The sequence below is a fragment of the Oncorhynchus clarkii genome, chromosome 22 (genome assembly GCF_045791955.1).
Source record: "Oncorhynchus clarkii lewisi isolate Uvic-CL-2024 chromosome 22, UVic_Ocla_1.0, whole genome shotgun sequence".
NCBI lineage: Eukaryota > Metazoa > Chordata > Actinopteri > Salmoniformes > Salmonidae > Oncorhynchus > Oncorhynchus clarkii.
This window is the reverse complement of record NC_092168.1, coordinates 53,019,224-53,045,169: the sequence shown is the minus strand read 5'-3', so window position 1 is coordinate 53,045,169 and position 25,946 is coordinate 53,019,224. Positions and strand designations below refer to the sequence as shown.

General features: G+C 41.8%; 1 protein-coding gene across 1 annotated transcript; it reads right to left on the bottom strand.

Annotated features, from left to right (window-relative positions):
* Nucleotides 1-524: 524 nt before the first annotated feature.
* LOC139381019 (histamine N-methyltransferase-like) lies at nt 525-20,192 on the bottom strand. Its single transcript, XM_071124251.1, has 7 exons — nt 20,094-20,192; nt 19,813-19,952; nt 19,667-19,719; nt 19,265-19,372; nt 18,893-19,023; nt 8,435-8,528; nt 525-1,102 (listed from the first exon to the last, which is right to left on the bottom strand). The coding sequence occupies exons 1-7, from the start codon at nt 20,103-20,105 to the stop codon at nt 750-752; spliced, it is 891 nt and encodes a 296-aa protein (XP_070980352.1). The 5' UTR covers nt 20,106-20,192; the 3' UTR covers nt 525-749.
* Nucleotides 20,193-25,946: the final 5,754 nt, after the last annotated feature.

Sequence of the window (25,946 nt, the reverse complement as noted above, 5' to 3'; positions counted from 1 at the left end):
GCCAATACTGCTATCTGGACTAATGGCTCCATCTACTGGCCTGTTATCTGGACTAATGCCTCCATCTACTGGCCAGCTGTTCCCCGGCCGCCGAAGACAGAGATGCCGCCGAAGACAAGGATGTCGATTAAGGCAGCCCCTCGCACCTCTCTGATTCAGATTGGTTAGGTTTAATGTGGAAGACACATTTCAGTTGAAGTCATCTCCCCTTCCCTTGCTATCCCTTGCTATCTGGACTAATGGCTCCATCTTCTGATGTGCTATCTACTGACCTGCTGTCTGGACTAATGGCTCCATCTACTGATGTGCTATCTACTGACCTGCTGTCTGGACTAATGGCTCCATCTACTGATGTGCTATCTACTGACCTGCTGTCTGGACTTATGGCTCCATCTACTGCCCTGCTGTCTGGACTAATGGCTCCATCTTCTGATGTGCTATCTACTGACCTGCTGTCTGGACTTATGGCTCCATCTACTGGCCTTGGCGTGTATCTGATATTTGTAACAAAATAGAGCATGATATTTGAAAGAATGACAGGGCACTTTTATTGAAAACACTGAAAAACAATTTGGTTTGAAGATAGAAAGCTAACATGTTGTATTGTAGAAGATATATAGGTATAGCCTTTGCTACATAGTGCACTCTAGCCACTTAGCCAGGTGATAATGAATGAACATAGACAAACTCAGAGCCATGTACTGTGTACAGTATGACTCTGGGCACTCTCATTAAACACCACACATGGTTCAGGAGTAAACCAGGAGACAACTCAAGCTGCAGTCGAACAGTACCCTGCCCTCTTTCTCTGTGCTACATCGATTCCGGAGAAGGTCCAGGATGCTTGCTCTAAGATCAGGGGTCAGAGACTGGTGGAAGTGGTCCTGTTCTGTCATGAAGTCCAGCAGCAGCTCTCCCATCTCATCCCCATCAGTGAAGCAGTCTGTGATGTCCAGGGTGTTAGGGATGAGGTGCTCATCATACTTAAGCTCCAGCCGCTCCAGGTGAACCTTGATATCTCCAGCAGACATGTAGTCAGAGATGGACTTGGTGCAGAGCTCTTTCCTGTAGGTCTTCCACAGGGTGTCCCAGCCGCTGCCAGCTGGAATCAGTATGATAGAGAACAGGGAAATAATGGAGGATATATTTTCATATTTATAACCATCTGAACAAACCCCAGAACATTTGTAGAAATCTGCAACCAATACTATAGGTTACTACCCTGCTAAAAAGTCTAAAGCCCATGTTACTGTACTGCATATTATACATAACAAGTTACTGTACTGCATGTTATACATTAGATCTTACTGTATATAATGAATTATATGTTACAGTACTGTATGTTGTACATTTTGTTACTGTACATTATCTTACTGTACTGTATATTATATCTTACACATGATAATGCACTGTACATTATATATCACATGTTACTGTATATTATCAATTATGTTAATGTGTTGTATATTATACATTGCCATTGTACTGTATATTATGTATTATATGTTACTGTATATTAAACATATGTTACTGTACATTATACATTGTTACATTATGTATTATATTTTACTGTACATTATACATTATATGTTCATTTATATTATACAGTATGTTACTTTACTGTGTATTATACATTATATGTTACTGCATATTATACAATATACAGTGTGTACGCAAAGTATAGACCCCTTGACTTTTTCCACATTTTGTTAAGTTTACAGCCTTATTAGAAAATGGATATAATTGTTTTTTTCTCCCTTTAATAAATCTACACACAATAGCCCATAATGACAAAGCAAAAACTGTTTTTTAGAAACATGTATATGTTACATGATATGTTACCGTACTGTATATTATATGTTAATGTACAGTACCAGTCAATAGTTTGGACACACCTACTCATTCAAGGGTTTCTTTATTTTTTAAACTATTTTCTACATTGTAGAATAATAGTTAAGACATCAAAACTATTAAATAACACATATGGAACCAAGTAGTAACCAAAAGAGGGGTTAAACAAATAAACACATTTTAGATTCTTCAAAGTAGCCACCCTTTACCTTGCACACTCTTGGTATTCTCTCAACCAGCTTCATGAGGAATGCTTTTCCAATTGTTGGCTGTTTATCAAATCAAAGTTTATTTGTCACATGCGCTGAATTCAACAGGTGTAGAACTTAGTGAAATGCTTACTTACAGGCTCTAACCAATAGTGCAAAAAAAGTATTATGTGAACAATAGCTAAGTAAAGAAATAAAACAACAGTAAAATGACAGTGAAAAACAGTAGCGAGGCTATATACAGACATCGGTTAGTCAGGCTGATTGAGGTGGTATGTACATGTAGATATGGTTAAAGTGACAATGCATATATGATGAACAGAGAGTAGCAGTAGCATAAAGAGGGGTTGGGGGGTGGCGGGACTCAATGCAGATAGCCCGGTTAGCCAATGTGCGGGAGCACTGGTTGGTAGTATGTACAGTCGTGGCCAAAAGTTTTGAGAATGACAAATATTAATTTTCACAAAGTCTGCTGCCTCCGTTTGTATGATGGCAATTTGCATATACTCCAGAATGTTATGAAGAGTGATCAGATGAATTGCAATTAATTGCAAAGTCCCTCTTTGCCATGCAAATGAACTGAATCCCACAAAAATATTTCCACTGCATTTCAGTCCTGCCACAAAAGGACCAGCTGTCAGTGATTCTCTCGTTAACACAGGTGTGAGTGTTGACGAGGACAAGGCTGGAGATCAGTCTGTCATGCTGATTGAGTTCGAATAACAGACTGGAAGCTTCAAAAGGAGGGTGGTGCTTGGAATCATTGTTCTTCCTCTGTCAATCATGGTTTCCTGCAAGGAAACATGTGCCGTCATTTATGCTTTGCACAAAAAAAGACTTCACAGGCAAGAATATTGCTGCCAGTAAGATTGCACCTAAATCAACCAGTTATCAGATCATCAACAACTTCAAGGAGAGCGGTTCAATTGTTGTGAAGAAGGCTTCAGGGTACCTAAGAAAGTCCAGCAAACACCAGGACCGTCTCCTAAAGTTGATTCAGCTGCGGAATCGGGGCACCACCAGTACAGTGCTTGCTCAGGAATGGAAGCAGGCAGATGTGAGTGCATCTGCACGCACAGTGAGGCGAAGACTTTTGGAGGATGGCCTGGTGTCAAGAAGGGCAGCAACAAAGCCACTTCTCTCCAGGAAAAACATCAGGGACAGACTGATATTCTGAAAGGTACAGGAATTGGACTGTTGAGGACTGGGGTAAAGTCATTTTCTCTGATGAATCCCCTTTCTGATTGTTTGGGGCATCCGGAAAAAAGCTTGTCCGGAGAAGACAAGGTGAGCGCTACCATCAGTCCTGTGTCATGCCAACAGTAAAGCATCCTGAGACCATTCATGTTTGGGGTTGCTTCTCAGCCAAGGGAGTGGGCTCACTCACAATTTTGCCTAAGAACACAGCCATGAATAAAGAATGGTACCAACACATCCTCCGAGAGCAACTTCTCCCAACCTTCGAGGAACAGTTTGGTGATGAACAATGCCTTTTCTAGCATGATGGAGCACCTTGCCATAAGGAAAAAGTGATAACAAAGTGGCTTGGGGAACAAAACATCGATATTTTGGGTCCATGGCCAGGAAACTCCCCAAACCTTAATCCCATTGAGAACTTGTGGTCAATCCTCAAGAGGCGGGTAGACAAACAAAACCCCACAAATTCTGACAGACTCCAAGCATTGATTATGCAAGAATGGGCTGCCATCAGTCAGCATGTGGCCCAGAAGTTAATTGACAGCATGCAGAGGTCTTGAAAAAGAAGGGTCAACTCTGCAAATATTGACTCTGCATCAACTTCATGTAATTGTCAAGAAAAGCCTTTGACACTTATGAAATGCTTGTAATTATACTTCAGTATTCCATAGTAACATCTGACAAAAATATCTAAAGACACTGAAGCAGCAAACTTTGAAAATGTATATTTGTGTCATTCTCAAAACTTTTGGACACGACTATACATATGTACATGAATGTATAGTTAAAGTAACAATGCATATATGACAAACAGAGAGTAGCAGCAGTGTAAAAAGAGGGGTTGGGGGGGGGGGGGTTCACACAATGCAAATAGTCCGGGTAGCCATATGATTAACCTGCTCAGGAATCTTATGGCTTGGGGGTAAAAACTGTTGAGAAGCCTTTTTGCCCTAGACTTGGCACTCCGGTACCGCTTGCCATGCGGTAGTAGAGAGAACAGTCTATGACTGGGGTGACTGGGTTCTTTGACAGTTTTTAGGGCCTTCCTCTGACACCGCCTGGTGTAGAGGTCCTGGATGGCAGGCAGCTTAGCCCCAGTGATGTACTGGGCCGTACACACTACCCTCTGTAGTGCCTTGCGGTCGGAGGCCGAGTAATTGCCGTACCAGGCAGTGATGCAACCAGTCAGGATGCTCTCGATGTTGCAGCTGTAAAACCTTTTGAGGATCTCAGGACCCATGCCAAATCTTTTTAGTTTCCTGAGGGGGAATAGGCTTTGTCATGCTCTCTTCACAACTGTCTTGGTGTGTTTGTTGGTGATGTGGACACCAAGGAACAGCCCCATCAACGAGGACGTACTCGGTCCTACTTTTCCTGTAGTCCACAATCATCTCCTTAGTCTTGGTTACGTTGAGGGATAGGTTGTTATTCTGGCACCACCCGGCCAGGTCTCTGACCTCCTCCCTATAGGCTGTCTCGTTGTTGTCGGTGATCAGGCCTACCACTTGTGTCATCTGCAAACTTAATGGTGTTGGAGTTGTGCCTGCAGTCGTGGGTGAACAAGGAGTACAGGAGGGGACTGAGCACGCACCCCTGGTGGGCTCCAGTGTTAAGGAGCAGCGTGGCAGATGTGTTGCTACCTACCCTCACCACCTGGGGGCGGTCCATCAGGAAGTCCAGGATCCAGTTGCAGAGGGAGGTGTTTAGTCCCAGGATCCTTAGCTTAGTGATGAGCTTTGAGTTGTACTATGGTATTGAACGCTGAGCTGTAGTCAATGAATAGCATTCTCACATAACTGTTCCTTTTGTCCAGGTGGGAAAGGGCCGTGTGGAGTGCAATAGAGATTGCATCATCTGTGGATCTGTTTGGGCGGTATGCATATTGGAGTCGGTCTAGGGTTTCTGGGATAATGGTGTTGATGTGAGCCATTAGATGCCTTTCAAAGCACTTCATGGCTACAGACGTGAGTGCTACGGGTCGCTGCAGCTGTACATAGTCTATCGGTAAATAGCCCACCCATTTTTACCTACCTCATCCCCATACCGTTTTTATTTATTTACTTTTCTGCTCTTTTGCACACCAATATCTCTACCTGTACATGACCATCTGATCATTTATCACTCCAGTGTTAATCTGCAAAATTGTAATTATTCGCCTACCTCCTCATGCCTTTTGCACACAATGTATATAGACTCTCCTTTTTTCTACTGTGTTATTGACTTGTTAATTGTTTACTCCATGTGTAACTCTGTGTTGTCTGTTCACACTGCTATGCTTTATATTGGCCAGGTCGCAGTTGCAAATGAGAACTTGTTCTCAACTAGCCTACCTGGTTAAATAAAGGTGAAATAAAAAAATAAAAAAATAGTCATTTAGGCAGTGTACCTTAGTGTTATTGGTCATACGGACTATGGTGGTCTGCTTGAAACATGTTGGTATTACAGACTCAATCAGGGACATGTTGAAAATATCAGTGAAGACATGCCAGTTGCTCAGCACATGCCCGGAACACAAGACCTGGTAATCCGTCTGGACCCGCAGCCTTGTGTATGTTGACCTGTTTAAAGGTCTTACTCACGTCGGCTACGGAGAGTGTGATCACACAGTCGTCCGGAACAGCTGGCGCTCTCATGCATGCCTCAGTGTTGCTTGCCTCGAAGCGAGCATAGAAGTGATTTAGCTTATCTGGTAGGCTCTTGTCACTGGGCAGCTCGCGGCTGTGCTTCCCCTTTGTAGTCTGTAATAGCTTGCAACATAAGACGAGCATCGGAGCAGGTGTCATATGATTCAATCTTAGCCCTGTATTGACGCTTTGCCTGTTTGATGGTTCGTCGCAGGGCATAGCAGGATTTCTTGTAAGCTTCCGAGTTAGAGTCCCGCACCTCAGAATCGGCAGCTCTGTCCTTTAGCTCAGTGTGAATGAAATGTTGCCTGTAATCGATGGCTTCTGGTTGGGGTATGTACGTACAGTCACTGTGGGGACGACATCCTCGATGCACTTATTGATAAAGCCAGTGACTGATAGGGTGTACTCCTCAATACCATTGGAAGAATTTTCTTCACTCTGCAGTCCATCTCATCCCAAACCATCTCATTTGGGTTGAGGTCAGCAAAGCTCCCCCACACCATCACACCTCCTCCTCCGTGCTTCACGGTGGGAAACACAAATGCAGAGATCATCCGTTCACCTACTCTGCGTCTCACAAAGACACAGTGGTTTGAACCAAAAATCTCAAATTTTGGCTCATCAGACCAAAGGACATATTTCTAATGGTCTAATGTCCATTGCTTGTGTTTCTTTGCCCAAGCAAGTCTCTTCTTCTTGTTGGTGTCCTTTAGTAGTGGTTTCTTTGCAGCAATTTGACCATGAAGGCCTGATTCACGCAGTATCCTCTTAAAACCTCTTGAGGATAGTCAAGTGGCCAATTGCCTGGGGTAATGCAGAGCGCCAGATTCAAATAAAACGCTATAAAACTCAAACTTTCATTAAATCACACATTCAAGATACTCAATTAAAGCTACACTCGTTGTGAATCCAGTTAACATGTCAGATTTTAAAAATGCTTTTCGGTGAAAGCATGAGAAGCTATTATCTGATTGCCTGCACCCTTCTGAACCAGTAGTAAACAAAAGAACTAGCGTAGCAGGCGCTACACAAAACACTGAAATAAAATATAAAACATGCATTACCTTTGACGAGCTTCTTTGTTGGCACTCCAATATGTCCCATAAACATCACAATTGGTCTTTTTTTTCGATTAATTCCATCCATGTAAACCCAAAATGTCCATTTATAAAGCACGTTTGATCCGGAAAAAAACAGCTTGCCAAAACACAACGTCACTACAAAACATTTCAAAAGTTGCCTATAAACTTTGCCAAAATATTTCAAACTACTTTTGTATTACAACTTTAGGTATTTTTAAACGTTTTTTTTTTAATCGATCAAATTGTAGACGGGGCAATCTGTATTCAATAGAGCAAGTAAACAAACCATGCACCTTTTTTCATCTTGTGTAACTCTCAACAGTGTAACGTTGTTCCAGGATGTGCTTCTTCTTCGTTGCACCAATGATTAACTTCAACCCAATTTCAAAGACTGGTGACATCCTGTGGAAGTTGTAGGAACTGTAAAATGGTCGCTATCAAATATCCCTTGGCAAAGACAACAGAGGGAACGGTCAGAGGCAAAAAAATAAAAAATCTGAACAGTTTTTCCTCTGGGTTTTGCCTGCTACACAAGTTATGTTATGGTCACAGACATGATTGAAACAGTTTTAGAAACTTCAAAGTGTTTTCTATCAACACCTACTAATCATATGCATATAATATATTCCTGGCATGAGTAGCAGGAAGTTGAAATTGTGCACGCTATTTATCCAAAAGTGAAAATGCTGCCCCCTATCCCTAAGAAGTTTTAACAGTTGATTTTGAGATGTGTCTGTTACTTGAACGTGAAGCATTTATTTTGTCTGTTATCTGAGGTGTCATTAACTCTAATGAACTTATCTCATGCAGAAGAGGTGACTCTGGGTTTTCCTTTCCTGTGGTGGTCCTCATGAGAGCCAGTTTCATCATAGCGCTGGATGTTTTTTGTGACTGCACTTGAAGAACCTTTCAAAGTATTGACTGACCTTCATGTCTTTAAGTAATGATGGACTGTCATTTATCTTTGCTTATTTGAGCTGTTCATGCCATAATGCCATGTCTTTCACCAAATAGGGCTATCTTATGTATACCACCCATACCTGTCACAACACAACTGACTGTCTCAAACGCATTAAGAAGGAAAGAAATTCCACAAATTAACTTTTAACAAGGCACACCTGATAATTGAAATGCATCATGAAGCTGGTTGAGAGAATGCCAAGAGTGTGCAAAGCTGTCATCAAGGCAAAGGGTGGCTACTTTGAAGAATCAAATATAAAATATATTTTAATTTGTTTAACACTTTTCTGCTTACTACATGATTCCATATGTGTTTTTTCATAGTTTTGATGGCTTCTCTATTATTCTACAATGTAGGAAAATAAAGAAAAACCCTGGTATGTCCAAACTTTTGACTGGTGCTGTACATTATACTTGTTAATGTCTACTATACATTATATGTTACTGTACTGTATATTATAAGTTACTGTATATTATACAGTTTATGTTACTGAACTGGTATACTAACCTGCTTCATGAACTATGAGCAGTTTGCTGTTTTCCTTCAGAAGATTGTGGAAGAACTTGATGGTTCCTGGATAGTCATCTACGTAGTATAACATCTATGGGGTTAAATAAGGATGTATGTGAGGTTGAGGATGGAAAAGGAATACTGTTATCACTTAGACTAGTGGCCAATTCTCTCGCTTTCAGATATTTAAAAGGAAATCATCTACTAAATATCTCTATTTTTAAAACAAGCCATAGAAAGTAAGTTGCAATTTCAAATTAATCAGAAAAGACAGAACAAATAATACAACAAATATGTGGTTAAACTCAAATTTACTAATTGATAAAAGAAAAGGTATACTCTTTGTAAATTTTATCATAAATAGGAAAGTGGAAGGGGGAAAAGTAAGGAACTTGTCTTTCGGCCCTGCATTAAAGACCAGAATTGGTTAAAGAAAATTGTGATAAATAAAAAATAACAAATAATTAATAAATAATTAACATCTGGTGATCTATTCCCCAGCCGACTAGAGTATACAGGTCGCAGTGGTGGGTGGTATAAGGTGATTTGGTAACAAAATGGATGACACTGTGAAAGACTGCATCCAGTTTGCTGAGTAGAGTGTTGGAAGCTATTTTGTAGATGACATCGCCGAAGTCGAGGATCGGTAGGATAGTCAGTTTTACTAGGGGAAGTTTGGCGGCGTGAGTAAAGGTGGCTTTGTTGTGAAATAGAAAGCCTAGATTTGATTTTAGATTGGAGATGTTTAATATGAGTCTGGAAGGAGAGTTTACAGTCTAGCCAGACACCTAGGTATTTATAGTTGTCCACATATTCTAGGTCGGAACCGTCCAGAGTAGTGATGCTAGTCGGGCGGGCTGGTGAGGGCACCGAAAAAATGAAAAGCATGAAAAGCATGCATTTGGTTTTACTAGCGTTTAAGAGCAGTTGGAGGCCACGGAAGGAGTGTTGTATGGCATTGAAGCTCGTTTGGAGGTTAGATAGCACAGTGTCCAAGGACGGGCCGGAAGTATACAGAATGGTGTCGTCTGCGTAGAGGTGGATCAGGGAATCGCCCGTAGCAAGAGCAACATCATTGATATATACAGCAAAAAGAGTCGGCCCGAGAATTGATCCCTGTCGTACCCCCATAGAGACTGCCAGAGGTCCGGACAACATGCCCTCCGAGTTGACACACTGAACTCTATCTGCAAAGTAGTTGGTGAACCAGATGAGGCAGTCGTCAGAAAAACCAAGGCTATGGAGTCTGCCGATATGAATACGGTGATTGACAGAGTCGAAAGCTTTGGCCAGGTCGATGAAGACGGCTGCACAGTACTGTCTTTTATCGAAGGCGGTTATGATATCGTTTAGTACCTTGAGCGTGGCTGAGGTGCATCCGTGATCGGCTCAGAAGCCAGATTGCACAGCGGAGAAGGTACGGTGGGATTCGAAATGGTCAGTGATCTGTTTATGGATATAGGTCTGTAACAGTTTGGGTATAGGGTGTCACCCCCTTTGAAGAAGGGGATGACCGCGGCAGCTTTCCAATATTTAGGGATCTTGAAAAGAGAGGTTGAACAGGCTGGTAAAAGGGGTTGCAACAATGGCGGCGGATAATTTTAGGAAGAGAGGGTCCAGATTGTCTAGCTCAGCTGATTTGTACGGGTCCAGGTTTTGCAGCTCTTTCAGAACATCCGCTGTCTGGTTATGGTTGATTATCATGGATTTATCAGTGGTGACCGTGTTCACTAGCCTCAGTGCAGTGGGCAGCTGGGAGGAGGTGCTCTTGTTCTCCATGGACTTTGTAGTGTCCCAAAACTTTTTGGAGTTAGAGCTACAGGATGCGAATTTCTGAAAAAGCTAGCCACAATTCAACGGTTCTTCTTACTTATACTGTAGACATTCTATGATGAAAAAAATAATCATTTTGTTGCTGCGTGTTTTGGTTCCTGACTTCCCTGAACAGTTGCATATCGTGGGGACTATTCGATGCTATGGCAGTCCGCCACAGGATGTTTTTGTGCTGGTCAAGGGCAGTCAGATCTGGAGTGAACCAGGAGCTATATACAGTGCCTTGCGAAAGTATTCGGCCCCCTTGAACTTTGCAACCTTTTGCCACATTTCAGGCTTCAAACATAAAGATATAAAACTGTATTTTTTTGTGAAGAATCAACAACAAGTGGGACACAATCATGAAGTGGAACGACATTTATTGGATATTTCAAACTTTTTTAACAAATCAAAAACTGAAAAATTGGGCGTGCAAAATTATTCAGCCCCTTTACTTTCAGTGCAGCAAACTCTCTCCAGAAGTTCAGTGAGGATCTCTGAATGATCCAATGTTGACCTAAATGACTAATGATGATAAATACAATCCACCTGTGTGTAATCAAGTCTCCGTATAAATGCACCTGCACTGTGATAGTCTCAGAGGTCCGTTAAAAGCGCAGAGAGCATCATGAAGAACAAGGAACACACCAGGCAGGTCCGAGATACTGTTGTGAAGAAGTTTAAAGCCGGATTTGGATACAAAAAGATTTCCCAAGCTTTAAACATCCCAAGGAGCACTGTGCAAGCGATAATATTGAAATGGAAGGAGTATCAGACCACTGCAAATCTACCAAGACCTGGCCGTCCCTCTAAACTTTCAGCTCATACAAGGAGAAGACTGATCAGAGATGCAGCCAAGAGGCCCATGATCACTCTGGATGAACTGCAGAGATCTACAGCTGAGGTGGGAGACTCTGTCCATAGGACAATAATCAGTCGTATATTGCACAAATCTGGCCTTTATGGAAGAGTGGCAAGAAGAAAGCCATTTCTTAAAGATATCCATAAAAAGTGTCGTTTAAAGTTTGCCACAAGCCACCTGGGAGACACACCAAACATGTGGAAGAAGGTGCTCTGGTCAGATTAAACCAAAACTTTTTGGCAACAATGCAAAACGTTATGTTTGGCGTAAAAGCAACACAGCTGAACACACCATCCTCACTGTCAAACATGGTGGTGGCAGCATCATGGTTTGGGCCTGCTTTTCTTCAGCAGGGACAGGGAAGATGGTTAAAATTGATGGGAAGATGGATGGAGCCAAATACAGGACCATTCTGGAAGAAAACCTGATGGAGTCTGCAAAAGACCTGAGACTGGGACGGAGATTTGTCTTCCAACAAGACAATGATCCAAAACATAAAGCAAAATCTACAATGGAATGGTTCAAAAATAAACATATCCAGGTGTTAGAATGGCCAAGTCAAAGTCCACACCTGAATCCAATCGAGAATCTGTGGAAAGAACTGAAAACTGCTGTTCACAAATGCTCTCCATCCAACCTCACTGAGCTCAAGCTGTTTTGCAAGGAGGAATGGGACAAAATGTCAGTCTCTCAATGTGCAAAACTGATAGAGACATACCCCAAGCGACTTACAGCTGTAATCGCAGCAAAAGGTGACGCTACAAAGTATTAACTTAAGGGGGCTGAATAATTTTGCACGCCCAATTTTTCAGTTTTGGATTTGTTAAAAAAGTTTGAAATATCCAATAAATGTCGTTCCACTTCATGATTGTGTCCCACTTGTTGTTGATTCTTCACAAAAAAATACAGTTTTATATCTTTATGTTTGAAGCCTGAAATGTGGCAAAAGGTTGCAAAGTTCAAGGGGGCCGAATACTTTCGCAAGGCACTGTATGTTCTTAGTTCTGCATTTTTTGAACGGGGCATGCTTATCTAAGATGGTGAGGAAATTACTTTTAAAGAATGACCAGGCATCCTCGACTGACGGGATGAGGTCAATATCCTTCCAGGATACCCGGGTCAGGTCCAATAGAAAGGCCTGCTCGCAGAAGTGTTTTAGGGAGCGTTTGACAGTGATGAGGAGTGGTCGTTTGACCGCGGACCCGTAGCGAATACAGGCAATGAGGCAGTGATCGCTGAGATCCTGATTGAAAACAGCAGAGGTGTATTTCGAGGGCAAGTTGGTCAGGATAATGTCTAATGCCCATGTTTACGGATTTAGGGTTGTACCTGGTGAGTTCCTTGATGATTTGTGTGAGATTGAGGGCATCTAGCTTAGATTGTAGGACTGCCGGGGTGTTAAGCATATCCCAGTTTAGGTCACCTAACAGAACGAACTCTGAAGCTAGATGGGGGGGCGATCAATTCACAAATGGTGTCCAGGGCACAGCTGGGAGCGGAGGGGGGGTTGATAGCAGGCAGCAACAGTGAGAGACTTATTTCTGGAGAGGTACATTTTTTAAATTAGAAGAATTCAATTGTAATTACTTCGCTACTATTTAATCAATACTATTATTTCTGAGACTAGGGGCCAAATTCAATCAATACTATTATCACTGCGATTAGGGGCCATATTGGGGCAGCAGGGTAGCCTAGTGGTTAGAGCGTTGGACTAGTAACCGGAAGGTTGCAAGTTCAAACCCCTGAACAGGCAGTTAACCCACTGTTCCTTGGCCGTCATTTGTTCTTAACTGACTTGCCTGGTTAAATAAAGGTAAAATAAAAAAAATTAGACTAGGGGCCATTTTCAATCAATACTGTTATCTATGGGACATATTCAATCAATGCTTTTATCACTGAGAATAGGGTTAATATTCAATCCATACTGTTATCACTGGGGCCCCAGGCCCCAGGACACCCATGTTACACCCATGCATAAGACAAGACATGCCACCAGAGGTCTCTTCACAGTCCCCAAGTCCAGAACAGACTATGGGAGGCGCACAGTACTGCATAGAGCCATGACTACATGGAACTATTCCACATCAGGTAAATGATGCAAGCATTAGAATCAGAATTTAAAAACAGTTAAAAAAAATACACCTTATGGAACAACGGGGACTGTAAAGAGATGCATACACAAAGGTACAGACACATGTATACGCATGCATTGTGACATTGTTGTATTGAACATTTTGTATATATGTAATAGTGGAATAATGTTAAATGTACTGTTTTATATTTTGATTTATATGTAATGTAAGTGCTTTAAATATGTTTGGCAGCAGCTAATGTGGTTCCCTAATAATTACAAATACTGTAATCACTTAGACTACGAGCCATATTCAATCAATAGTGTAATCACTGACAGTACGGGCCATATTCAATCAATTCTGTAATCACTGAGACTACGGGCCATATTCAAATCAAATCAAATCAAATCAAATCAAATTTTATTTGTCACATACACATGGTTAGCAGATGTTAATGCGAGTGTAGCGAAATGCTTGTGCTTCTAGTTCCGACAATGCAGTAATAACAAGTAATCTAACTAACAATTCCAAAACTACTGTCTTGTACACAGTGTAAGGGGATAAAGAATATGTACATAAGGATATATGAATGAGTGATGGTACAGAGCAGCATAGGCAAGATACAGTAGATGGTATCGGGTACAGTATGTACAAATGAGATGAGTATGTAAACAAAGTGGCATAGTATAGTATAAAGTGGCTAGTGATACATGTATTACATAAGGATACCGTCGATGATATAGAGTACAGTATATACGTATGCGTATGAGATGAATAATGTAGGGTAAGTAACATTTATATAAGGTAGCATTGTTTAAAGTGGCTAGTGATATATTTACATCATTTCCCATCAATTCCCATTATTAAAGTGGCTGGAGTTGAGTCAGTGTCAGTGTGTTGGCAGCAGCCACTCAGTGTTAGTGGTGGCTGTTTAACAGTCTGATGGCCTTGAGATAGAAGCTGTTTTTCAGTCTCTCGGTCCCAGCTTTGATGCACCTGTACTGACCTCGCCTTCTGGATGATAGCGGGGTGAACAGGCAGTGGCTCGGGTGGTTGATGTCCTTGATGATCTTTATGGCCTTCCTGTGACATCGGGTGGTGTAGGTGTCCTGGAGGGCAGGTAGTTTGCCCCCGGTGATGCGTTGTGCAGACCTCACTACCCTCTGGAGAGCCTTACGGTTGAGGGCGGTGCAGTTGCCATACCAGGCGGTGATACAGCCCGCCAGGATGCTCTCGATTGTGCATCTGTAGAAGTTTGTGAGTGCTTTTGGTGACAAGCCGAATTTCTTCAGCCTCCTGAGGTTGAAGAGGCGCTGCTGCGCCTTCTTCACGATGCTGTCTGTGTGAGTGGACCAATTCAGTTTGTCTGTGATGTGTATGCCGAGGAACTTAAAACTTGCTATTCAATCAATACTGTAATCACTGAGACTACGGGCCATATTTAATCAATGCTGTAATCACAGAGACTACGGGCCATATTTAATCAATACTGTAATCACAGACTACGGGCCATATTTAATCAAAACTGTAATCACTGAGACTACGGGCCATATTTAATCAAAGCTGCAGCAGTGTTTATGTAGTATTTGTTTACAAACTACAAATACGTTCTAATCTTTGCTATACACAATAAATCAAATCAAATGTTATTGGTCACATCTAAGGTTAGCAGATGTTATTGGGAGTGTAGCGAAATGCTTGTGTTTCTAGTTCCGACTGTGCAGAAATATCTAACATGTAATCTAACAATTACACAACAACAACCTAATACACACAAATCTAAGTAAGGAATGGAATAAGAATATTTACATATAAATATATGGATGAGCAATGACAGTGGCATAGGCAAGATGCAATAGATGGTATAAAATACAGTATATACATATGAGATGAGTAATGCAAAAAAGTGGCATTTTTAAAGTGACTAGTGATCCATTTATTAAAGTGGCCAATGATTTCAAGTCGGCAGCAGCCTCTCTGTTAGTGATGGCTATCTAACAGTCTGATGGCCTTGAGATAGAAGCTGTTTTTCAGACTCTCAGACCCAGCTTTAATGCACCTGTACTGACCTCGCATTCTGGATGGTAGCAGGGTGAACATGCAGTGGCTCGGGTGGTTGTTGTCCTTGATGATCTTTTTGGCCTTCCTGTGACATCAGGTGCTGTAGGTGTCCTGGAGGGAAGGTAGTTTGCCCCCGGTGATGCGTTGTGCAGGCCGCACCACCCTCTGGAGAGCCCTGCGGTTGCAGGCGGTTATACAGCCAGACAAGATGCTCTCAATTGTGCATCTGTAAAAGTTTGTGATCGTTTTAGGTGACAAGCCAGATTTCTTCAGCCTCCTGAGGTTCTTCACCACACTATCTGTGTGGGTGGACCATTTCAGTTTGTCTGTGATGTGTATGCCGAGGAACATAAAACTTTCCACCTTTTCCACTGCTGTCCTGTCGATGTTGATAGGGGGGTGCTCCCTCTGCTGTTTTCTGAAGTCCACGATAATCTCCTTTGTTGATGTTGAGTGAGAGGTTGTTTTGCTGACACCACACTTCGAGTACCCTCACCTTCTCCCTGTAGACTGTCTTGTCGTTGTTGGTAATCAAGCCTACTACTGTTGTGTCGTCTACAAATTTGATGATTTAGTTGGAGGCGTTCATGGCCACGCAGTCAAGACCCTGCCACATACATCTTGTGTCTGAGCCGATGAGTTGCGACTCCACTTTGTCTCTTATCTGACGTGTTGCTTGTTTGATTGCCTTGCGGAGTGAATAACTACACTGTGTGTATTCGGCCATATTCCCAGTCACAATTTTCATAGTTAATTGCTGTGGTTTGCGGTTGCTTTCAGATTTGCACGAATGCCGCCATCAATCCACCGTTTCTGGTTAGAGTAGGTTTTAATAGTCACAGAGGGTACAACATCTACACACACCGAATCAGTGTACAAGTCAATATTATTCTCCGAGGCTACCCGGAACAGATCGAGTACTATAATATGCTGATAGAATTTCGGTAGCCTTGTTCTCAAATTTGCTTTGTTAAAATCCCCAGCTACAATAAATGCAGCTTCAGGAAATATGGTTTCCAGTTGTATTTTTTCTCTTCCTCTGACACCGCCTGGAAGAGAGGCTTGGGATGGCATGAAACATGGCCCCAGTGATGTACTGGGCCGTGAGCACTCTCCTCTGTAGTTGCGGTCAGCCTTGCGGTCAGCCTCCTCTGCCTTGCGGTCAGAGGCCAAGCAGTTGCCGTATAAGGCAGTGATGCAACCCGTCAGGATGCTCTCGATGGTGCAGCTGTGAAACCTTTTGAGGATCTGAGGACCCATGCCAAATCTTTTCAGTCTCCTGAGGGGGAATATGTTTTGCCGTACCCTCTTCACGACTGTCTTGGTGTGCTTGGACCATGTTAGTTTGTTGGTGATGTGGACACCAAGGAACTTGAAGCTCTCAACCTGCTCTACTACAGCCCCGTCGATGAGAACGGGAGCGTGCTCGGTCCTCCTTTTCCTGTAGTCTACAATCTCCTTTATCTTGATCATGTTGAGGGAGATGTTGTTGTCTTTGCACCACACAGTCAGGTCTCTGACCTCCTTCCTATAGGCTGTCTCATCGTTGTCAGTGATCAGGCCTGCCACTGTTGTGTCATCGGCAAACTTAATGATGGTGTTGGAGTCATGCCTAGCTGTGCAGTCATGAGTGAACAGGGAGTACAGGAGAGGACTGATTGCGCACCCCTGAGGGGGATCAGTGCGGCGGATCTGCTGTTGCCTATTCTTACCACCTGGGGGCAGCCCGTCAGGAAGTCCAGGATCCAGTTGCATAGTGAGGTGTTTAGTCCCAGGGTCCTTAGCTTAGTGATGTGCTTTGAGGGCATTATTGTGTTGAACGCTGAGCTGTAGTCAATGAATAGCAATCTCACATAGATGTTCCTTTTGTCCAGGTGTGAAAGGGCAGTGTGGAGTGCAATAGGGGATTGCATCATCTGTGGATCTGTTTGGGCGGAATGCAAATTGGAGTGGGTCCAGGGTCTCTGGGATAATGGTTTTGATGTGAGCAATGACCAGCCTTTCAAAGCACTTCATGGCTACAGACATGAGTGCTACGGGTTGGTAGTCATTTAGGCAGTGTACCTTAGTGTTCTTGGTCACAGGAACTATGGTGGTCTGCTTGAAACATGTTGGTATTACAGACTCGGTCAGGGAGAGGTTGAAAATGTCAGTGAAGACATTTGCCAGTTGGTGAGCACATGCTCGGAGTACACGTCCTGGTAATCCGTCTTGCCCAGCGGCCTTGTGAATGTTGACCTGTTTAAAAGGTTTTAATCACATCGGCTGCGGAGAGCGTGATCACACAGTCGTCCGGAACAGCTGATGCTCTCATGCATGCTTCAGTGTTACTTGCCTCGAAGCGAGCATAGAAGTGATTTAGCTAGTCTGGCAGGCTCGTGTCACTGGGCAGCTCGCGGCTGTGCTTACCTTTGTAGTCTGTAATAGTTTGCAAGCCTTGCCACATCTGACGAGTTTCGGAGCCGGTGAAGTACGATTAGGGCAGAGCGGGATTTCTTATAAGCTTCCGGGTTAGAGTCCTGCTCCTTGAAAGCGGAAGCTCTACCCTTTAGCTCAGTGCGAATGTTGCCTGTAATCTATGGCTTCTGGTTGGGGTATGTACATACAGTCACTGTGGGGACGACGTCATCCATGCACTTATTGATAAAGCCAGTGACTGATGTGCTGTACCATCGGAAGAATCCCAGAACATGTTCCAGTCTGTGATAGCAAAACAGCCCTGTCCTTTAGCATCTGCTTCATCTGACCACTTTTTTAATGACCGAGTCACTGGTGCTTCCTGCTTTAATTTTTGCTTGTAAGCAGGAATCAGGAGGATAGAATTATGGTCAGATTTGCCAAATGTAGGGCGAGGCAGAGCTTTAAAAGCGTCTGTGTGTGTGGAGTAAAGGTTGTCTAGAGTTTTTTTCCCCTCTGGTTGCACTTTTAACATGCTGATAGAAATTATTTCAAACTGTACCGACTCCAACGGCATATCCTGAGAAAGCCATGTTTCCGTTTGTTACAATCCCTGATGTTTCTCTGGAAAGCAACTCTTGCCCTAATTTCTTCAACCTTGTTATCTAGGGACTGGACATTAGCAAGTAATATACTCGGAAGTGGTGGGTGGTGTGCGCGCCTCCGAAGTCAGACTAGAAGACCGCGCCGTCTACCTCTTCTCTGGAGGCATTGTTTTGGGTCAGCCTCTGCAATCAGTTCAAATGCCCTGGGTAGTTTGGTCAAAGGATCCTCTTTGGGCAAGTCGTATTCCTGGTTGTAGTGCTGGTAAGTTGACGCCGCTCTGATATCTAATAGTTCTTCCTGGCTGTATGCAATAACACTTAAGATTTTCTGGGCTAGCAATGTAAGAAATAATACACAAAAATACTAAGGACTAGAAGCGAAGCAGCCCTCTGTCGGCACCATTGTTGACTGGTTAAAGATCACTGGGGTATTTCCAAAGCAACTTCAAGCCTTTCACCTGAATCATGTGTATTAAGTCAAGCCGTTTACATTAATCATTTGTATATAGTCAAGTTTTTTACCTGAATCACGTGTATTGTCAAGCCTTTTACCTGAATTGTGTATGTCGTCAAGCCTTTCACTTGAATCATTTGTATTAAGTCAAGCCGTTTAACTGAATCATGTTTATATAGTCAAGCCTTTTACCTGAATCATGTGAATGAAGTCAAATCTTTTGATCTCTCTTTTGTCTTTGACCTGTTTCTCATATTCTTCACACGTCACGGTGTGCCAAGAGAACGGGATCTTCTGAAGGCTGGGAGTCTTTTTCACTAACGCTACAAAACAGTTACAAGACAAACAGGCAAAACATCTAGTGAGAGTATTTTATCTAAGTCATGATGATCAAATACACAGACTCTGTATGGTATCACAATAACTCCTGGAACAGATGACATTGCAGACGTGAATCTCCAGCTCTTTGACCTGTAGCTCTTTGAGAATCAGGTCTCCCTAGCAAAAGAGACACCAATCTCAATGTGACGTCCCTGCATAAATAAATGTGAAATAAATCAGTACCTTTGAAATTGTCAGTGAGTTGGATGCTGGGTTCCACTATGTCTGCAGTAAGAGGGGTGGCTGGCAGTTTAGACTGTAGAATAGACAGGATATGGGCATCCATCTCCCCTGAAATACCATAATATTTTAACTAGAAAACCATAGCATTATAACCATGAAGCCATAATCAGTCCACCGCAGGACGCGATCGTAGAATGTGCTGCAAAATCAACAATCCTCTGCATATTATGTGAAGGCTTGCACATTTGACCAATCACCGCTCTATTACCATATAAAACTGGAGGGACTGTATAATTCTATATTAGTATTACTAGGACTATATAGACTGTCACTGTAGTGGTATAAATCTGGAGAAACAGTTGAGTATTAATAGTTGAGTGCAACTCAGATTAAATTACGTACCGCCACCACTTCCAACACCTAGAACATCCATTTTGGATTTCCCCTCTCCAATTCTACAGAAATCAAAGAGAACATTTTACTGTAAATATATCCCAGATGATCATTAGTAATGTACTAACCAAACTAGATGAGTTATAAATCATTACCTGGTGAACTCTCCAGGGAGAACCTTGTCGACATACCCAAGGATGGCCTTGTGTTCCTCCGAGTGTTTCAAGTAAAACTGGAACCCCTGAACATAACGGCCCTCGTACCCCGCTGGCTTCACAGTGTTCATGGCTGCAGCCTGTTGATGTAAAGACATTAACCTCAGTATGCAGTAGGCATCATCATAGAATACTGTTATTTTAAGTTCTACATCTATACGGCACAATTCAACATAACATATTTCATATAAATTATCAAGATCAATCAATTGAGAAAGTACCGTGAGAAGCATTGATTGCCTTGCCGTAGTGTACAGAGAAATGAGAAGCCTTCCTGAGTAGACCTGAAAGCCCTCCCTCGCTCCCTCTGGCAGGGTGGACTCTGTCCCCAATAATATAACTAGACAGACTGTCTGTATGCACAGTACTGGTCTGTTCATAGAGTCCATGCAGCTGTGCTGTCACATTCCATTCCCATGCAGTCTATGAGTCAAATATCCATGGATCCATTTCTAGAATCAAAGTGCCCGGAGCACAACCTCTCTCAAGGTTAATCCATCTTTCAACCACATCTACATTTTTTCTTTATTTTTCTAACAATCATTTCACACACTGAAAGGCTATGTTAAGGAATGGATTGAGAACAAATGCATTGCCTTATTTTAGCTGACATGTTACACTATACATAAACTATACTTTACAGTGGTAAGTCTCTCAGACTTACGGCTCTATTCACCCTGTATTGCTGAGGCGTTAGAGATGACGTTATAGAAATGTAAAGGTAATTTCAAATTGAACCAACATATGCAGCATTTACCGTGAATGCAGTCTCCGCTAATGTGGGAACATTGCCTTTAAATTTCAATCACGCTGTAACCCTGAAGGCTGCTGCTACTCTCTGTTTATCATATATGTATAGTCACTTTAACTATACATTCATGTACATACTACTTCAATTGGGCCGACCAACCAGTGCTCCCGCACAGTGGCTAACCGGGCTATCTGCATGGTGTCCCACCACCTGCCAACCCCTCTTTAGGCTACTGCTACTCTCTGTTCATCATATATGCATAGTCACTTTAATCATATCTACAGACTACCTCAATCAGCCTGACTAACCGGTGTCTGTATGTAGCCTCGCTACTTGTATAGCCTTTTTATTGTTGTTTTATTTCTTTATCTACCTATTGTTCACCAAATACCCTTTTTGCACTATTGGTTGGAGCCTGTAAGTAAGCATTTCACAGTAAGGTCTACACCTGTTGTATTGGGTGCACGTGACAAATAGACTTTGATTTGACTTCTGCAACACGGATTGAATAGAGCCCATACTGCCCTACTGTACACCTCTACCTTTGGCTGGCATCCAAACATAGCCTGCTTCTATTGGATGGACCCAGACTGTTTCAAGGAACCCACACATTAGTAAACAACCAAAGGGCATCCTTAGTTCCCATTATCAATTCACTCTCTATTCACAGCGCTCTGTGAACCTCTTTCCCCCATAGAGGGAATCCAGCACTGATAACAGCTAACTAAGAAATAGCTGTGTATTAATGTGAGCAGTGCATTGTGCTTACAGACTATGAACACACAGATCTCTTAGGAGTTACATGTCTCCTATTTGAAGAGCAACATCTGAAAATTGTATCAAAACATTAGATATCTACATTTTAAACATGGAAGGATAAAAGAGCTGCCTGTACAGTGTTATATAAGCATGAATTTGATACCTGTGACCCATATAGAACTGGTAGCCTAATGCAAAGGTTTTACTGAGTATAAAACTAATTAAAGACTGCTAATCATCATGATTAATGACAGTGCAGGTATATTATGTACATAAATACATATACTGAACAAAAATATAAACGCAACATTCAACAATTTCAAAGATTTTACTGAGTTACAGTTCATATAAAGACATCAGTCAATTTAAATGAATTAATTAGGCCTTTATCTATGGACTTCACATGAACGGGAATATAGATATGCATATTTTGGTCATAGATACCTTGTAAAAAAGATAGGGGCGTGGTTTAGAAAACATGCATGTACATGCATAAACAGGGCATAGGTTAGAAATACTGACAATATGTCACTTATTCAACAGCACTGCCCCAGAGACTCCAACCACAGCTGACGTGTTACAGCACTGCCCCAGAGACTCCAACCACAGCCGACATGTTACAGCACTGCCCCAGAGACTCCAACCACAGCTGATGTGTTGCAGCACTGCCCCAGAGACTCCAACCACAGCTGATGTGTTTCAGCACTGCCCCAGAGACTCCAACCACAGCTGATGTGTTACAGCACTGCCCCAGAGACTCCAACCACAGCTGGCATGTTACAGCACTTCCCCAGAGACTCCAACCACAGCTGACGTGTTACAGCACTGCCCCAGAGACTCCAACCACAGCCGACGTGTTACAGCACTGCCCCAGAGACTCCAACCACAGCTGACATGTTGCAGCACTGCCTCAGAGACTCCGAACACGGCTGACGTGTTACAGCACTGCCCCAGAGATTCCAAACATGGCTGAACTCTTAAATCTAAAAACTTTGTTACATGCGCCGAATTACAACAGGTATACAACATTTCACACCTTACTCTGAAATGCTTACTTACAAGCCCTTAACCTTTCTGGGATATGTGGGATGCTAGCGTCCCACTTGGCCAAAAGCAAGGGGAAATACAGAGCGCCAAATTCAAATAAATTACTATAAAAATCAAACTTTAATGAAATCACACATGCAATAGCAAATTAAAGCTACACTTGTTGTGAATCCAGCCAACATGTCAGATTTCAAAAAGGATTTTCCGTGAAAGCAAAAGATGCTATTATCTGAGGACAGCACCACAGTAAACAAAGAGAAGCATATTTCAACCTTGCAGGCGCGACACAAAACGCAGAAATAAAAATATAATTCATGCCTTACCTTTGACGAGCTTCTTTTGTTTGCACTCCAATATGTCCCATAAACATCACAAATGGTCCTTTTGTTCTAAGAATTCCGTCGATATATATCCAAAATGTCAATTTATTTGCCGCGTTTGAACCAGAAATACACCGGTTCCAACCTGCGCAACGTGACTACAAAATATCTCAAATGTTACCTGTAAACTTTGCCAAAACATTTCAAACTACTTTTGTAATACAACTTTAGGTATTTTTTTTACGTAAATAAACAAAAAAATTGAAGACGGGATGATCTGTGTTCAATACACTCCTTCTGAACAGGGCTAATTCTTCATTACACAAAGGAACCTCAACCAACCTCAACCAACCTCAACCAATTTCTAAAGACTGTTGACATCCAGTGGAAGCAGTAGGAACTGCAAGAAGGTCCCTTAGAAATCTGGATTCTCAATAAATACCCATTGAACAGTGACCTCAAAAACAAACAAAAAATCTGAATGGTTTGTCCTCTAAATACGTTCTGTTATACTCACAGACATGATTCAAACAGTTTTAGAAACGTCAGAGTGTTTTCTATCCAAATCGACTAATAATATGCATATCTTATCTTCTGGGGATGAGTGGCAGGCAGTTGAATTTGGGCATGCATTTCATCCGGACGTGAAAATCATGATGTGAGACATTATTACTGATGATAGGACGACACACTGTATCTTGGAAAGTCTACACATTCTAGTTATCAGATTCACATGGAATTGTTGTGCAATTTCAATGTTTAAATATGATATAATTTGTGGAAAGATTAAATGTAATTTTAGCTTCTTAAATGACACCGGTTTGTCAGAGAAACTCTGCTCACTCAAAGGCCCCGCCCAAGTGAACAGACACTGGTTGTAAACTATGAAACACGTCCTTCTTTCATCACTTTATAAACTTGTTGATGAAAATTCAACTTCCTGTTCCTAGGACGTGCGGACTTGCGGTCCCCACATTGAAAGGACAAAGATCACCTACAGAACTAAGCCAACCTCAGCGTGAGCTCTGGTTGAATGACAAGAACATAACGAAATTAGCATCGAATTTCAATGTGAAGATGACGATCCACACGCCGAAAAGATGAATTTCGACTATACCAGCCAGAATATAGCATGAGCTTAAAAGTATGCAACTTGGTATGAACTTTGAACTCCTATTCACTAAAGAAGTGATGCCCTCTCTTCCCGCTAAACGTGGGCTAGGAGAGGACGGACAGAGTATTCATTCTACCACACTCCAGTTCACCACTAGACATTCTTCAGAGGACCAGAGATCCATGCTGGACCACCCCGCCTTCTATCTACTACCAATCTACCGAGGCGCAGCTCAGAGTAAATATTTATTGCATTTTCCTTTTTCAAATGGGTGGTTATTTAGAATGCATAAGATACTGTATTTACAATAGCATAGTTGCCTACGGCCCGATAAAGAGACAAAACCTTTTTTGCTCCTCAGTCGTCCCACTCTTTCACTCAAACCCAACCTCATTTCTTTGTGTAACCAGCCGTCATATCTGTTTCGTCCGCTAGGGACGTTTTCCTTTATGACATAATTTGTAATCAATGTATGATCCATTCTGTGTGATGTGATTATTTAGTAAATACATAATTAAACCAAATGTTGCATTGCTGATTCAATTTGTTAGCCAGGGTTCGTGAAGATAACCAAGAATTTACAACTTTCAGATGACACTAGGATTAAATATTGACTGCTATTGATGTAAAATATTACTAGGTCTTTAAGAGTCTATTAAGAAGATAACAGCTCTATAAACATTATTTCGTCGTACCCCAACTCTCTAGTTAATTACACTTACCTGATTAGCTTAATTTTATAGAATAGCATGTCATCACTTAATCCGGCATATCCTGAAAGGATTTTGTCAATTTGTTTACTGTAAAATAGCATATCTGGTCAAACATTTTTTTTTCCAGAAGTTTACTAAGGGTTGGTAACAGGCTGATTGATTGGCTATTTGAGCCAGTAAAGGGGGCTTTACTATTCTTAGGTAGCGGAATGACTTGCTTCCCTCCAAGCCTGGGGACACACACATTCTAGTAGGCTTAAATTGAAGATGTGGCAAATAGGAGTGGCAATATTGCTATTATCCTCAGTAATTTTCCATCCAAGTTGTCAGACCCCGGTGACTTGTCATTGTTGATAGCAATAATTTTCCATCCAAGTTGTCAGACCCCGGTGGCTTGTCATTGTTGATAGCAGTAATTTTCCATCCAAGTTGTCAGACCCCGGTGGCTTGTCATTGTTGATAGACAACAATACTTTTTTCACCTCTTCCACACTCACTTCACGTAATTCAAAATTACAATACAAAATTACAAAATCTTTCATAATTTGGCCAGATATGTGTAGAGTCAGCATTTGTTGCTGGAATGTCATGATTAAATTTGCTAATGTTGCCAATGAAAATATCATTCAAGTAGTTGGCAATATCAGTTAGTTTTGTGATGAATGAGCCATCTCATGAATGATGGAGCGGAGTTTGACATTTTGGGAAAAAAACATTTAAGGTGCTCAAAGCTTTTTACTATCATTCTTTATATAATTTGTCTTTGTTTCATAATGTAGTTTCTTTTTTTTCAGTTTAGTCACATGATTTCTCAATTTGCAATATGCTTGCCAATCGGTTGTACAGCCAGACTTATTTGCCATTCCTTTTGCATCAACCATACAATTTTTAAATTCCTCATCAATCCACGGGGATTCAACAGTTTTTAAGTCATTTTCTTAATGGGTGCATACTTATTAGTAACTGGAATAAGTAGTTTCATAAATGTGTCAAGTGCAGCGTCTGGTTGCTCCTCATTACACTCCACGAACCAACAAATATTATTTACATCAACAACATAGGAATCAGTACAAAACGTCTTGTATGACCTCTTATACACTATATTAGGCCCAGCCTTTGGAACTTTGGCTTACCTTGATATGGCTACTATAGCTAATTTCTGTAGCATTAGTAAAGATGTGATCAATACAGGATTTAATTCCTGTGCTGTTTGTAACTACTACTTTTATTAGTGTCTAGCAGAGATTCAATCAGCTCTTTAAAATTCAGTTTCAACTGTTCAGAGCTTCCCTTCAATGTCATTAAAACCAACATGGACTATGATAGAATCGATTTCCATATCCTGACGTAGTCCATTCAGGAGCAGCTTA